At 41.9% G+C, this 14,750-nt stretch overlaps 1 protein-coding gene across 3 annotated transcripts in view; it reads left to right on the top strand.

Moving 5' to 3' along the window:
• LRP5 (LDL receptor related protein 5) overlaps positions 1 to 14,750 on the top strand; it is a 170,879-nt gene that overhangs the window by 115,298 nt on the left and 40,831 nt on the right. For all 3 annotated transcript variants that reach the window (XM_030039100.2, XM_030039101.2, XM_041129178.1), the window contains 2 exons: positions 11,136 to 11,352; positions 12,907 to 13,196. In XM_030039100.2, the coding sequence (XP_029894960.1) occupies positions 11,136 to 11,352; positions 12,907 to 13,196 (507 nt within the window). The remainder of the gene's footprint in view (positions 1 to 11,135; positions 11,353 to 12,906; positions 13,197 to 14,750) is intronic.

The following is a 14,750-nucleotide window of genomic DNA, read 5'->3' as shown; positions in this document are numbered from 1 at the left end:
TACTTGTGCTTTGTTGACATACACCCCACATGGTGGTATGTAAGACTGGATTTGTTGGATTAGGCTAATGCAGTGTTTCTATAAACAGTACAAATAGGAGGGAATCATGGTCAGAATTTGCTGTTTACTTGGGCGAGGAGGCTTCATGAGATGAGGAACTGAATGAACATTTGTAGATGCATGCAGTAGTCCTTAGACTTTAATTGCCTGCCTCCAAGGAGGCATTCTATGCCCGCTTCCTTTGGTTGTATTTGTATGGGATTAGTATTTCATCTGTCTCCCTTTGATAGAAATATTTGTTTAATGAGAGAACTTTGATTCAATTTCTGAGGAATAACTAAGGGAGGTACATGAGACTTGGCCAATCCATTATCAAATGAGGAAAAAAGCATCCATTCTTCAAAGTGCAGTGCCATGAATAGATGGCCACGCCAACTAATCTAGGGTCTATTCTTTTAACCTTTGACTTCCCATGGAATTTCCATGTGTGACACTTCTGGTGACTTAGAGCATAAAGGATTCATTGTTTGACTCTCTGAAGCACTGTGCGTGCCTATCACAGTATAAAGAATATGTGAAGAGCTACAAGTGGCTTCTGATAATTCCACTGGATAGAGATTGACTGCACGAGACCTAGCATTGTATGTAAAACAGAGATGGAAAGACCACAAGAGGGGGTCATGACTAGACCAGTGTTTCTCAATCAATTGTTCGCTGACCTCTCATTGTCCGTAAGATAAAAGATGATTTTAAAAAAAAATGTAAAATCCACATATATTTGGGTAAGCAAACAAAAAGGAGGAAAATAGGAGTAATAAGTACTACATTTAGCTTAATTTTTATTTCATTGCAAGTTAATGTTAGCATGGTAACATTGGTCAGGAGGCAAATCTTTTCTTTGGAAAGGTTGACCAGCACTGGTGCCACTTTCTACTTTAAGATCAAGTGTAACTGTTATTCTTGACATCCTTTTGACTTTTTAAGGAATTCTAGTTAGCTACTGAAATTGCTGATTTGTTTTGGGGACTCAAAATTTTACCACAAATTTTTTCTCATATCAAGCTTATTATTTTATTTTTTTTGTCTTTCCTTCATGTTGTACATATAGCTTATAAATGTGCTTGCAGTCCCAGTTTCATCAGCAGGAGTACAACATGTTAAATATTTATATGATGTGCTATTTTCACAGACTTCTAGCTGTCTATAGAGTTGGGAAGATGTTTGGATTTGGAAAGGAGAGGGTAAAGATCTCACCGGACTATTCAAATCCCTTTGAAGAAAAGGGAAATCAGGAGAGAAGTGAGAAAAATTAAGATATGTGTGTTTTAAAAATATTACTGTAAAAATTCTTCTTCACCTTTCCCAGGCTAGTTAACCAGAAGTTGGAAAGGTGTATTGTTTTCATAGTGGATATTAGCTAAATTTCAGAGTTGTTACATGCCCCTTTAAACTTAAGTCATGGTGGTCAACACGTAAGAATGAGAAAGTACTTACAGAAGATAAAATTTCCCTGAAGTGTATTAAATAAGCAACTTCTACCTAAAAATAAAACTGAAATACTAATTCAGTAGATCCTCTATGCTTTAGGGTCTAGCCACCAGTTGCCATAAATTATTTTAAGAATGTTTGTGTTTAACTTTTTCCCCATTTAAGGAGTTTCGAAGCATGCCATCATGTTTCTGCTTATGAGAGATAAGTTGCAGAATTGACCAGCTGCACTCTTAAGCCTTTGATATCCTGTAAGCAGAGCAAAGTTCTGGAAATACCAGGCTGGTGTAACTCATACGGAGAACATTAACTGCTCTTAGATGAGGTTTATAAAATATAAGCAGGTTCAAAATTACAGTCATGTTAACACAACCTTTCCAACAAGAAGAAATTTATCCATTGATCACTGTCTGTTAGAGCTTATTAGATGTGCTCATGTTTTCAAAAGTCTGTCTGAAAATGCAGTACTCTATCTGGAACTCATAAGATTTTGTTAAGTCCTAGGAGAAAATCAGGTGTAGTGGTGATTTGATATGGAAAAATACAAACAGATCAACACTGCAGATAAATAACCACTTCACATGGTGATAATATGAGCACAAGAATAAGAATATATTTTTGTTTCCCAGAGAAAATGGGAGATGACTGTAAACTACTATTTTTCATAATGTAAATTTACACTCTGTTGCATTTGGCATCTTTGTAGGTGGTTAGGTTGGGGTTTTTTTACAAGTCACTATGTAACTCTCTTACATTCATTTGTAAGTGTAGATTTTAATTTGTTTGAAACAGAACAAATGGATAAAGAAAATGTGCTGGAGTCATTGCATTTAGAACAAACAGTTTTCGAGTATCCCGTCAAGAAGCCGACATAACTAGATTTTGAGAATGTTTTTGGTGTGTGTAAGACTATCAGAAAAAGTTTGAGTGCAGGCTCTTTTACCAATGGCTTTAATTTGGTATTACACACCAGCTACTTTTTCCTAGCCTGTCTCTAGGACAGGCATGTCTGCCCTACCAGCCATAGCATACTGCCACGGCTGCAAGATATAGCCTAGCAGCAGGGGTGGTTTGTCATTACTACCATGCTTTAGCTGTAGGAGGCTGTAAAGGTACTTGTGAGGGAAGGCTGCCAAAAAAGAGTACTGACATTTGATAATCCTCCTTGGAATTCTCTTTACTCAGCATCTCATAGTAGCTTTTGTATTATGCATGAAAATATGACCTTTGTGTGTAGCCATAGAGAGGTATCTTGTCATGCTGTATCCTCAACAAGCTAAAATGACATGTTCTGCAGTGAGAAATGAGGAAATGTCTCTTAGAGAAAGGAGAAGAATATGTAAGAAAAGAGTGGTGGCGTGTCACTGTGTATTTGCCAATGGCAAATTGTTATCCACAGTTCAGTAGGGGTGTTTCACTCATGATGTTGTATAGATTCATTCTCCATGCTGTCTTGGTTCATAGATTATTCTAAAGGTAGGTGGGTGCTGATAGTTTGCAATTGGCAACCAACACCTAAGCAATGTGAAAGTTCAGAAAATAATAATGAAAATGTACGCCAACATCAAAACTTACCTGCAATGAGAATGACCTGAAAGAACAACCACAATAGTACATGTAGGATTAATCTATGAAATATAATGACAATAGAAACCTGATGAATTTTATTTATGAGGCAGCTTTTACCAGCTAGCCTAAATACCGTCAAGGTGGACAGAAGTTATTGAGAACAAAGAGGAACTGCTTTCTAAATTCTCGAGTCTTACTCAAGTGTTTGAGGCAACAGATTGCTAAGAGACTCATGTAGTCTTTTTTTGCAGAACATGGCCAGATATGTCTGTTGTCTGCCCACCCCCACCCTTTTTTGATATATGGGTTCTGGTACTGTTTGTTTTAATGTTATTCTCTTTTCTGCTTGCCAGTGTCTGCCAATACATGCCTGGCATCAAGCCCCTTCAGACCAGAAAAAAAACAGGAGTTCACTTTTATCCCAAAGCACTGATGAAAGGTGGTTGTGTTTCAGCTGTTGGAAATGTTAACGAATGGCTTATACTCAGCTGAATATAGATTGTGGTACAGACTGCTCACAGCTGCTCTATTCTTCTCTTTTTGGGACAGGCTTCTTCACCCTCTCGAGTTTTCTACTTCTCTCCATTTTTCTTTGTCTTTTTCTCTCCCTGTTGACTGCCATCCACATGATTTTTCTCACAAGTTCTTTCTCCAGCCAAAGAAGACTTGACATTTTTCACTCAAGATGTCTTTTTAGAGTCTTCTGGTGAGAATCGTTAGAAGCCATTCGTAGAATCACAGGCTGGTTGAGGTTGGAAGGGACCTCTGGAGGTCATCTGGTCCAATGCCCCTGCTCAGACAGGGCCACCTGCAGCCAGAAGCCCAAGACTGTAACCAGACGGTTTTTGAATACCTCCAAAGATGGAGACTCCACAACCTCCCTGGGCAACCTGTTTCAGTTCTCAGTCACCCTCACAGCAAAAGAAAGTGTAGCTCACCTCTTCCACAGTTGAAGAGGAATAGATCCACAAGAGAAGAGTCATAGATCCACAAGCCCACCACATGGGTCTCCTAATAATATGGCAGTCATGTCATTTTACTGTTGCCAACCTGCTATGTCTGCTTACTGCTCACATAGTGATTTAGCTCAGCCCAAGAACTGGTTTCCATTTGACTACAGTTTTGTCTGTAGCAATTGAATAAATTTTGTTTTATCTTAATGAATTAAATATAGGAGCAAGGTGTCCGAGTTCTCTTTGTTGTTCTGTCAAAAGACATCCTATATGTATGCTGAATAGTTGTTTTTTTCACAGATGCACCTGAAATATAACTTGACTATATGAATCACGCTGATGTGTAGAATTTAATTGCATTGTTTTACTTTAATCTTCTTCAAAGAGCCAAGAGCTTTTGAGTGTTATATTTGGAAATATTTGTTAAATCATTTTGCATACACTGCAGCAGCATGTAAAAAAAAAAAATCACACCTTATCGTGGTTTTTGTGTAATTCAGTTCATTAAGGTGTTTGATGTTGATTTCATTTTGCCCACAACAGATTTTAGCTGAGCTTGGTGATGCCTTGTTAGGAGATTTGTCATTGAAGCCTTAAGACTAATCAGGGACTTTTAGTGTGTGCCTCTGTTCAAGGGGGGCTTTCAGTGTTTCGTATGGAAAGCACAACAGAATTAGTGTTGCATTTATCCTTTGACCCAAGTCGAGATCTATTTATCAGTTATAGAAAGAGGATGAAAACCCTGAGTAGAAAAAAGCCTATGCTAATCTCTTTGTGCTAAATGATAAGGAATGCACCGTAACAGCTTCCCATTGGCTGCAGTTGGCTGGCTACACACCATTTCAGATATTAAATGATGAGTTAATACGGTATTTTATTAGCTGTGCCTTTTTAGTGAAAGGAGTCGTGCTTTTGGCCATATTGTGAGGCCTGTTTGTAGGGTTTTATTTTGGATCCTCATGGTTTCGGTTAATGTGCTAGAGTAGAGGTGAACCTCTGGGAAGATGGTTGGCAGCAAAATTTGAAGTAAAGACCATGTATATGTACCTGTATTGAACTGCATGTGACAGCTCACTGTTCAGGCTTTGCCCTAGATGGTACTAGAAGATGGTCTCATGGTTAAGTTAGTGTTTCCTGCCTGTTGCCATGAATTAGCTACCACTAAGAAGGCTCGATTGCCCATGGCACAGAAAAATCCTCCAAGTCAGAGCTGCCCTTCTGCATGCAAGGGAAGCCTGCTTGGATTCATAGGTGTTCTGCCCACAGGATTCTGGGGAGGGATGTTTCAGAGGCAGAGCACAAACATTTATTCCATCGACTTAGCCAAAATATAAGTCATTAAGTATTTTATTGCTGTCTGATTCCACATTTTGGATCTCCGTTCCCACTATGCTTGAACAGCCATATAATGTAGGAATGCTGCAATAAGGTCTTCCCGGAGCCTTCTCCTCTCCAGGCTGAACAATCCCAACTCTCAGCCTTTCTTCATAGCAGAAGTCTTCCAGCCCTCAGATAATTTTTGTGGCCCTTCTCTGGACTCACTCTAACAGGTCCATGTCTGTCTTGTACTGGGAACTCCAGAGCTGGATGCAGTACTGCAGGTAGGGTCTCACAAAAGCAGCGTAGAGGGGGAGAATCGCTTCCCTTGACTGCCAGCCACGCTGCTTCTTATGCAGCCCAGGACATGATTGGCTTTCTGAGCTGCAAGTGCACATTTGCCAGCTCATGTCCAATTTTTTGTCCACCAGTGTCCCCAAGTCCTTCTCGGCAGGGCTGCTCAATCCACTCATCGCCCAGCCTGTATTTGTGCTTGGGATTGCCCGGACCCAGGTGCAGGACCTTGCACTTGGCCTTGTTGAACTTCATGAGGTTCATGAAGTTCATCTGCAACATCCACAGATGCGCATGGATTTAAATAATGTGTGTTTCTGCATCCTTGGATCCAATCTTCGTCTGTTGTATTTTAGTCAGCAGCTCTAGTGTTTGAATTATACTTTTACTGTCCATGTCTGTAAAAGCAGTTGGAAATGTGGTAGTTTGATCACCATCCTGCTGATGCATTGTTGTAAAGGAAATGGTGTCTCATTTACTTAGTGTGGTACCAGTTTGGCTCCAGCACCTGAGTATGCATAATGAACTTTTGAACCTGCAGTATTGCCTGTGGGATTGATACTGTTTTAAATACGTGAGCATTTGGGGTTTGTCTGGACATGATGTAATGAGATAATTGCAGAACCATTTGGCTTTTAACCACAGATACAGTTGTCTTTTTTTTTTTTTTCAATATACACAGTTTAACAAAATAAAAAAACATTAATCTTCAGTCTCTGGTACTTCATCAAGTAGTAGAAGAATCGGAGGTTGATGGGCTGACAGAAAACTCCCCTGAAACTTAGTTTTCAGGAATGCCAGTGTTATTTTTAACTGTCTCCAGCAGGAGGCTTTTTGCATGGAAGGAATCCAGAAGTTTACCTTGTAGCATGTGTTCAAATTCACATAAGCTACTAGTCTTAAAGTTCTTGTGAAGTTGTTTTCCTCTGTGGTTGAAGACATCTGCACTCTAGTGTTGCAAGACAGACTGTGTTACAGCGATGATTTTTGTGTACAGCATAGGTAAATATAGGATGCAGTAGTTGACTGCGCACCTCTGCTGCTAGGCTGGTGGTGCCTGGAAGATGTAGTGCGTGTCCCATGTGTGTGGTGAGTTGACTGTAGCTGGATGCCAGGTGCCCACCAAAGCTGCTCTATTACTCCCCCTCCTCAGCTGGACAGGAGAGAGAAAATATAACGAAAGGCTCGTGGGTCAAGATAAGGACAGGGAGAGATCACTCACCGATTACCATCATGGGCAAAACAGATTCAATTTGGGGAAAATTAATTTATTACCAATCAAATCACACTAGGTTAATAAGAAATAAACCCAAATCTTGAAACACCTTCCCCCCACCCCTCCCTTCTTCCCGGCTCAACTTCACTCCTGATTTTCTCCACCTCCTCCCCCCCAGCAGCACGGGGGGATGGGGGATGGGGCTTGTGGTCAGTTCATCACACATTGTCTCTGCCGTTCCTTCCTCCTCAGGGGCAGGACTCCTCACTCTTCCCCTGCTCCAGCATGGGGTCCCTCCCACAGGAGACAGTTCTCCATGAACTTCTTCAATGTGGGTCCTTCCCACGGGCTGCAGTTCTTCATGAACTGCTCCAGCATGGGCTCCTCTCTCCACGGGTCCTGCCAGGAGCCTGCTTCAGCGTGGGCTTCTCACAGGGTCACAGCCTCCTTCGGGCATCCACCTGCTCCGGCGTGGGGTCCTCCATGGGCTGCAGGTGGATATCTGCTCCACCGTGGACCTCCATGAGCTGCAGTGGGACAGCCTGCCTCACCATGGTCTTCCCCACCATGGGCTGCAGGGGAACCTCTGCTCCAGTGCCTGGAACACCTCCTCCTCCTCCTGCTTCTTCACTGACCTTGGTGTCTGCAGGGTTGTTTCTCTTACATGTTTTCACTCCTCTCTCCAGCTGCAGTTTCTGTTGGGCAGTGACTTTTTTCCCCTTCTTAAATACATTCTCCCAGAGGCACTACCACCATCACTGATGGGCTCGGCCTTGGCCAGCAGCAGATCCATCTTGGAGCTGGCTGGCATTGGCTCTGCCGGACACAGGGGAAACTTCTAGCAGCTTCTCACAGAACCCACCCCTGTAGCCCCCCTGCTACCAAAACCTTGCCACACAAACCCAATACAGTGTGCTAGGATTTAAGAATTTTTTTCAGGTAAAATTCATGTAGTAAAATTGGTAACCACATCTTATTTGTGTTTCTCTGAAGGGGAGATGTTGTGCCCAAATTAACTGTGTCACAGTAGTAATGCATGTTGTTTTCATAAATTTGTAAAGTACTATAAGATTTCAAAGTAGAGATTTCATTTTTTAATTTATTTGGATATCTCCCGTGGGTGTGCTTGAACGTACTGAAATTCACATGCTAATTTAGTAAGTTGTGGTGATTGTCATTGGTCATCTTAAAAAAAGAAATCGTAGGTGCTTCTGCTGCTTACCGTGTATGGACAGAGGCTTACAACTTACTGTTTTATTACATCGGTATTAAATTGTGGTAAAACTGATCATAGACTCATTTAGGTTGGAAAAGACCTTCAAGATCATTGAGTCCAACCATCAGCCATGCCTACTAAACCATGCCCTGAAGTGCCTTGTCTACGTGCTTTTTGAATACCTCCAGGGATGGTGACTCAAGCACTTCCCTGGGCAGCCTGTTCCAATGTCTGACAACCCTCTCAGTAAAGAAGTTTTTCCTAATATCCGATCTAAACCTCCCCTGCCGCAACTTGAGGCCATTTCCTCTCATCCTATCACCAGCCACCTGACAGAAGAGACCAGCACCCACCTCAGACCAACCCCCTTTCAGGTAGTTGTAGAGAGTGATAAGGTCTCCCCTCAGCCTCCTTTTCTCCAGACTAAACAGCCCCAGCTCCCTCAGCCGCTCCTCATAAGACTTGTGCTCCAGGCCCCTCACCAGCTCTGTTGCCCTCCTCTGGACACGCTCCAGCACCTCAATGTCTTTCCTGTAGTGAGGGGCCCAAAACTGAACACAGGACTCGAGGTGCGGCCTCACCAGTGCTGAGTACAGGGGAACAATCACCTCCCTGCTCCTGCTGGCCACACTATTTCTGATACAGGCCAGGATGCCATTGGCCTTCTTGGCCACCTGGGCACACTGCTGGCTCATATTCAGCCGGCTGTCGACCAGCACCCCCAGGTCTTTTTCTACTGGGCAGCTTTCCAGCCACTCTTCCCCAAGCCTGTAGTGTTGCATGGGGTTGTTGTGACCGAAGTGCAGGACGCGGCACTTGGCCTTGTTGAACCTCATACAATTGGCCTCAGCCCATCGATCCAGCCTGTCCAGATCCCTCTGTAGAGCCTCCCTACCCTCCAGCAGATCAACCCTCCCTCCCAACTTGGTGTCATCCACAAACTTGCTGAGGGTGCACTCGATCCCCTCATCCAGATCACTGATAAAGATATTAAACAGAACTGGCCCCAGTACTGAGCCCTGGGGAACACCACTTGTGACCCACTGCCAACTGGATTTCACCCCATTCACCACCACCCTCTGGGCTCGTCCATCCAGCCAGTTTTTTACCCACTGAAGAGTACACTTGTCTAAGCCATGAGCTGCCAGCTTCTCAAGGAGTATGCTATGAGAGACAGTGTCAAAAGCCTTACTAAAGTCCAGGTAGACAACATCTACAGACTTTCCCTCATCCACTAGGCGGGTTGGTCAAGCAGGACCTGCCTTTCATGAACCCATGCTGGCTGGGCCTGATCCCCTGTTTGTCCTGCACATACCATGTGAGCGCACTCAAGATGAACCATTCCATAATCTTTCCCGGCACCGAGGTCAGGGTGACAGGCCCATAGTTCCCCGGATCCTCCCTCCGACCCTTCTTGTAAATGGGCGTCACACTGGCAAGCCTCCAGTCGTCTGGGACCTCCCCTGTTCACCAGGATTGCTGATAAATGATGGAGATTGGCTTGGCAAGCTTCTCCGCCAGCTCCCTCAGTACTTTTGGATGGATCCCATCTGGTCCCATAGGTTTGTGAGTGTCCAGATGGCGTAGTAGGTCACTAACTATTTCCTCCCCATGGTTGATTTTGACTGCCCACAATATTGTTAGGCATTTAATGGTTTAATATTACATTGCATTTAAGTTTTAGACATTCTTTAATAAGAAATAAATATTGCTTGAACATTTAGCAATTTAAAAGTAGGGGAATACAGTATTGAAATGACCATAGCTGTCTTTAAATCACAAGAAAATAGAAGCATTGTACAGTGAAGGCAGCTTAATCACCTACAAGGTACAGGTTTAGTATTTTGAGTCTGAATAAAGAAATAATTTCTAAATAATAGTAAAGAGGAGACTATTTAAAACCCCTATCACAGGCCACAGTAGCCTAAATTAAAGCACAGCAGTTGTCCACCTTTGAAGCGTTTCTAGCAACAAATGGAGATTTGATTGAATCACATTGAAAAATAAATTGTCTTAAGTTGTGGTCTTTTGTTTTTGTTTTAATATGATACTGAACTTGATGCTGCTTACAGTATAAATTTTCAAGTAGCACCTTAAAAATATTGCAGTTATATTGCAGCTACCAATTGCAAGAAGTAGGATGCGGAATAATCTGGAGATTTGTCAGATAAATATTTTGCCTGAGTCTTATAGATATACACTCTTTGCCATGGGTAAGAGATGTCTGGATGATTGAAAAGATTATTGCAGTTTGTGTAGTAGGTGGGGGTGACTTTAGGCATGTGGTATGGGAAATTGTATGTGGACATTTTAATTTCCTATCTTGCTCAATGATTCTTGATCAGGGTCAGACTATATGAATCTCTTTCCTTAGGCCAAGCAAAGTGGGGTAGCATGAGATCATTGTAGTAATTGCTTATGAAATAATTAAACAATAGTGTATATATATCCGTGGGGCTTATCCCATCTCCAATACTATTCTGCTTTCTCTGCAGGTGTAGGAATACGAATTTATGTAAGTCAATACTTATTCTACATCTTAAAGATCTTGCTTAACACAAGAGTGAGAAAAACTTAATTCTTTTATAGTAAAAAACTGAAATTCCAGAAACCGCAGATTCTACATGGCCTTGTTGTGCCCTGAAAGAATTCTGATGGCCTCTGTTCTCCATGATTGAGTGCTGAATGTCACTCCAGCAATCCCTTGTTTCTGGGGAGAGAGTTCAGTAGTGAGACGAAGACATGAATGAAGACCAAAAATCTCCTGAACGTCACTCCCATCCCCAAAACTACTCCCTTTGCTGTGGTCTTTGCAGATTTGAACTGATGCAAGTTAAATTCATGTTGCTTAGATTTTTCAGTGAAGAAGGGGTGAGATAAGCCACTTTCAGTCTTGTCATTCCAATATATTTATCTTTCCAACAAACCTAGAAGTACATTCTTTTGAAAGAAGCATGCTGTGAATTTCAGGGGGTTCTTGTGCAAAAATAGAGGACTTGTCAAAATATGATTGATAATGCTATTTTAATTGTATCCACATTAAAGCAGATTATTTTTTCCTTTTTTCTCATGCATCCCATAGGTCATAAATGTTGATGGAACAATGAGGAAAACCCTCCTAGAAGATAAGCTTCCACATATATTTGGGTTCACGCTGCTGGGAGATTACATCTACTGGACTGACTGGCAGAGACGAAGCATTGAAAGAGTTCATAAGATAAAGGCTAGCAGAGACATCATTATTGATCAGCTTCCAGATTTAATGGGCCTTAAAGCAACAAGTGTTACCAAAGTGTTTGGTAAGCATGAGCAATCATAGGATGGATCTATAGTAGTTTCTAGATGGGCTTGCTTTCATTAAGCAACTGGTGATCGCTTGTAATGAGAATAACTGTGGTCTCATGTTTGAATCATTTTAAAGGAAAACTGCACCTGTTGTTTGTAATGTTGTGAAAATATAGTGTTGCAAAAGAAGTATGGGCTTCCAGTTTTTAGTGACATTTGATATAAATCTTCTACAGCTTCCACTACACTCTCTGAATTTTTTGTGAGGAGAATTTTATTCCTGCCTCCAATCTACAGGAATCATTACTTCTGGCGGTCACAGAATTGCTCCATTTTCTGTTGCTCTTTTCTTCCAGTACAAAGTCCCAGTGATGTTCAGGTAGCAGAATGCTTTTTACTGTGTTGGGTGGTACAGGCAGAGTTAGAGGCCATTACAACGTTGCCTCAAAGCATGTGGCGCTTAACTTTAACACCCAAATCTTAGCTAAATCTTAACAATTAAATCTTGCCCATAGCATGGGTTCAGCAGCTGGAGCTTCGTGCTCTTACACTGCATCTGCTGAAGGGTGCAGCGAGTGTTTTAGGTCCTCTGCTAGCATTCTGCAGAGGAGCATGTCACAGGACCTCCTGGCTTCAGTAGCAATTCATGAGAGGTGCGTGTTCACCACAGATGTGTCTACTACCTGGGACTTTGGAGTCTGGGCATACCAGTAAATGGATTTGTTGGTCAGCTATTAAAATTACAGGGAATAGTTGCAACAGAATCATATAAAGTAGGCTGTCAAATTATATCCTGCCAGTACATGGATTTCCAGCCTTTCAGGAAGCTTTACTTGAAAGATACTCAAGTCCTCAAGCTGCAAGTTATGGCATCAGTCTGAAATATGTATGTTCTAAAAAGGGAAAATTAAAAGAAACCTGATTGAGACTGATGTTGGAGGGTTTTTTGTGGTTACGGTCTTTAAATACCTAAATCCTTGGTTCCAGCAGATGGAGAAAGGCACTCATTTATCTTTTGGTCCTTACTTCCCCCTCCACATGCCCTCCCCATCTGGCCATGGTCGTTCACATGAAAAAATAAGTGTGAGATTGTGATGATCTTGTTGGAGCTGCTTCTGCTATTGAATCTTCTCAGCTTTAAATTAAACAGCTGGAAAAGAACTGCAGTTATCCAGCTCTTCTCACCATTTTGTATCATTGAACATTTGTAAAACTGGTGGTTTCAAAGAGATACAAAGATGGGAGACTTGGCCAAAAATAACCAAGCAGAACATGTATGTAATTACCTGCCTTAAGTGAAGAAATTTAATCTTTGGGAAAACTAGAAAGACATATTTTGTAGCTGTTATTTGTACTATAGGAGGGATAGGACCAACTTCCTAATCCTTGGGTAGAAGGAAAGAAGCAGTTTTGAATGTTTTTTTTAGAATTCCCTGTTGACAACCCATAGTGTTAACTTATTTTGAAAAATTATAATTACACTACGTTTCCGCTCAGCCTCGCCCCCTCCTCCTTCCCCCCTACATCCACAGTGCACCAATATCTGTTTTGTTTTGGTTTTTTTTAAGGAACTAATTCATGTGCAGAGAACAACGGAGGTTGCAGCCATCTGTGTTTCTTTACACCCCAGGAGACGAGGTGTGCCTGTCCCATTGGCCTTGAGCTGCTGAGTGACATGAAGACTTGCATCATTCCTGAAGCCTTCTTAGTTTTCACAAGCAGAGCAGCAATTCATAGGATTTCCCTTGAAACCAATAATAATGATGTTGCTATTCCTCTTACTGGAGTCAAGGAAGCATCTGCTCTGGATTTTGATGTCTCTGATAACAGAATCTATTGGACTGATGTTAGTTTGAAGGTATTACTGATGTGTGAATTCCCTGAATATAAAGCCACAGAGCAGTTACTTTGATCTAACAAAGGTCTCTGTTACATGATCCTTCCTGCAGTTGCTAATGTTGTCATTGAATTGCATCCAAGGAGACTCTTGGAGATGAAGACAGTTGCATTGTTGAATGCACAGTTGGGTGATAGGCATCTTCTGCATCAAATAAAAATCCAAAGTGGTGTCTGTTCATACCGAATGCCTAAGTCTTGGATGCTGCATGTGTTGCATCCATATATGTATCTATCGTAGAAAAGCTGTTTTCATGTCACATAGTAGAGTAATTTCAACATCGAGCTTGGCAACCCTCCGAGCTTTCTATCCTCTTCCAGTTTTGACTTGGAAGGCAATCTTACTCAATATTAACATTTGGCAAGTGAACTTTGGATTGGTTCCTGTTAGTCTGTGGCTCCAGCTTGGCACAGAAAAGGCCAGGGAACTTGTCCAGTCCCCTCCACCCTGTTAAGCCCCTGCCTGCGCCCAGTTCTATCTCAGTGTGTTCCCCAGGAGTCTGACATTTCCTGTGACGTGTTTGGTTCACATCCAGGTGCATGCTAAAGTGAGAGTTGTGCTGTTCATCAGTGTTACTTTGCTTTTTGAAGTGAATTAAGTAATGGTGAAAAATGACAGATTCACTTCATTGGAACTGAATTCCTCTGTTTAGCCTCTTAATAGGTTTTCCAAGAGCAATCAAAGTTTCCTTGCCAATGTGCCTAAGTCATAATAGGGAAAAGCTCACTTTTAGTGACTGCAGGGCACGTGCAGTTTCCATACTCTCTCTGTGAAGACTAATGAGGATTGTGCTTCAGCGTTAATAGTACTGCTTGTGGTGTGGATACCTTTCCTTCAGGAACAGTGCCAATGTAATAAATTAGTGTACTGCAGACACAGTTACTAAATAAATCTCACGCAAGCATGTGGAGAGCTGGAGCTACGGTCTTCTTAACCATCTGTAGTGGAAAATACATTACTTCAGCTGCATCAGTGCATAGATCCCAGTCTCATCCTATGCAGAACTAGAAAACATTTTACTTGTTTGTGGCCTGCTGAATTATCCAGCATACTGTATTTTCACATACATATCAGCATATGTTTTGGCACGTCTGGTTTTTCATTCCCCCTGTCCTCCCACCTCCTGCAGCTTAGCAGCAGGTAGCGTAACTTCAGAGCCCATAGCCATCTCCCTTTCCTTTGGTGACCACCACTTCCCTGATTTCCTCCTGCCTCTGGTTGTATGAGTTTTGACATTTACCTTTAAAAATATAAAATGTCTCTTAACCCTGTGTCATGGTTTAACCCCTAACATTCTTCTCATACTGAACTCAAAACATAGCAGTGTACCAGCTACTAGGAAGACAATTAACTCTATCCCAGCTGAGACCAGGACACCCTGATACATTCATTTCTCAAATTATTAAGAAATTAATAGCTGAAATATTAGCAGGCATGTAGAATGATTGCTTAGTGTTGATAACAGGGGTGGGTAGTTGTACATTGGTCCTGGAAGTTACCAATTATTTACCTGGG

Source organism: Aquila chrysaetos, chromosome 16, assembly GCF_900496995.4.
Source record: "Aquila chrysaetos chrysaetos chromosome 16, bAquChr1.4, whole genome shotgun sequence".
NCBI lineage: Eukaryota > Metazoa > Chordata > Aves > Accipitriformes > Accipitridae > Aquila > Aquila chrysaetos.
This window is presented reverse-complemented; position numbering and strand designations above follow the sequence as displayed.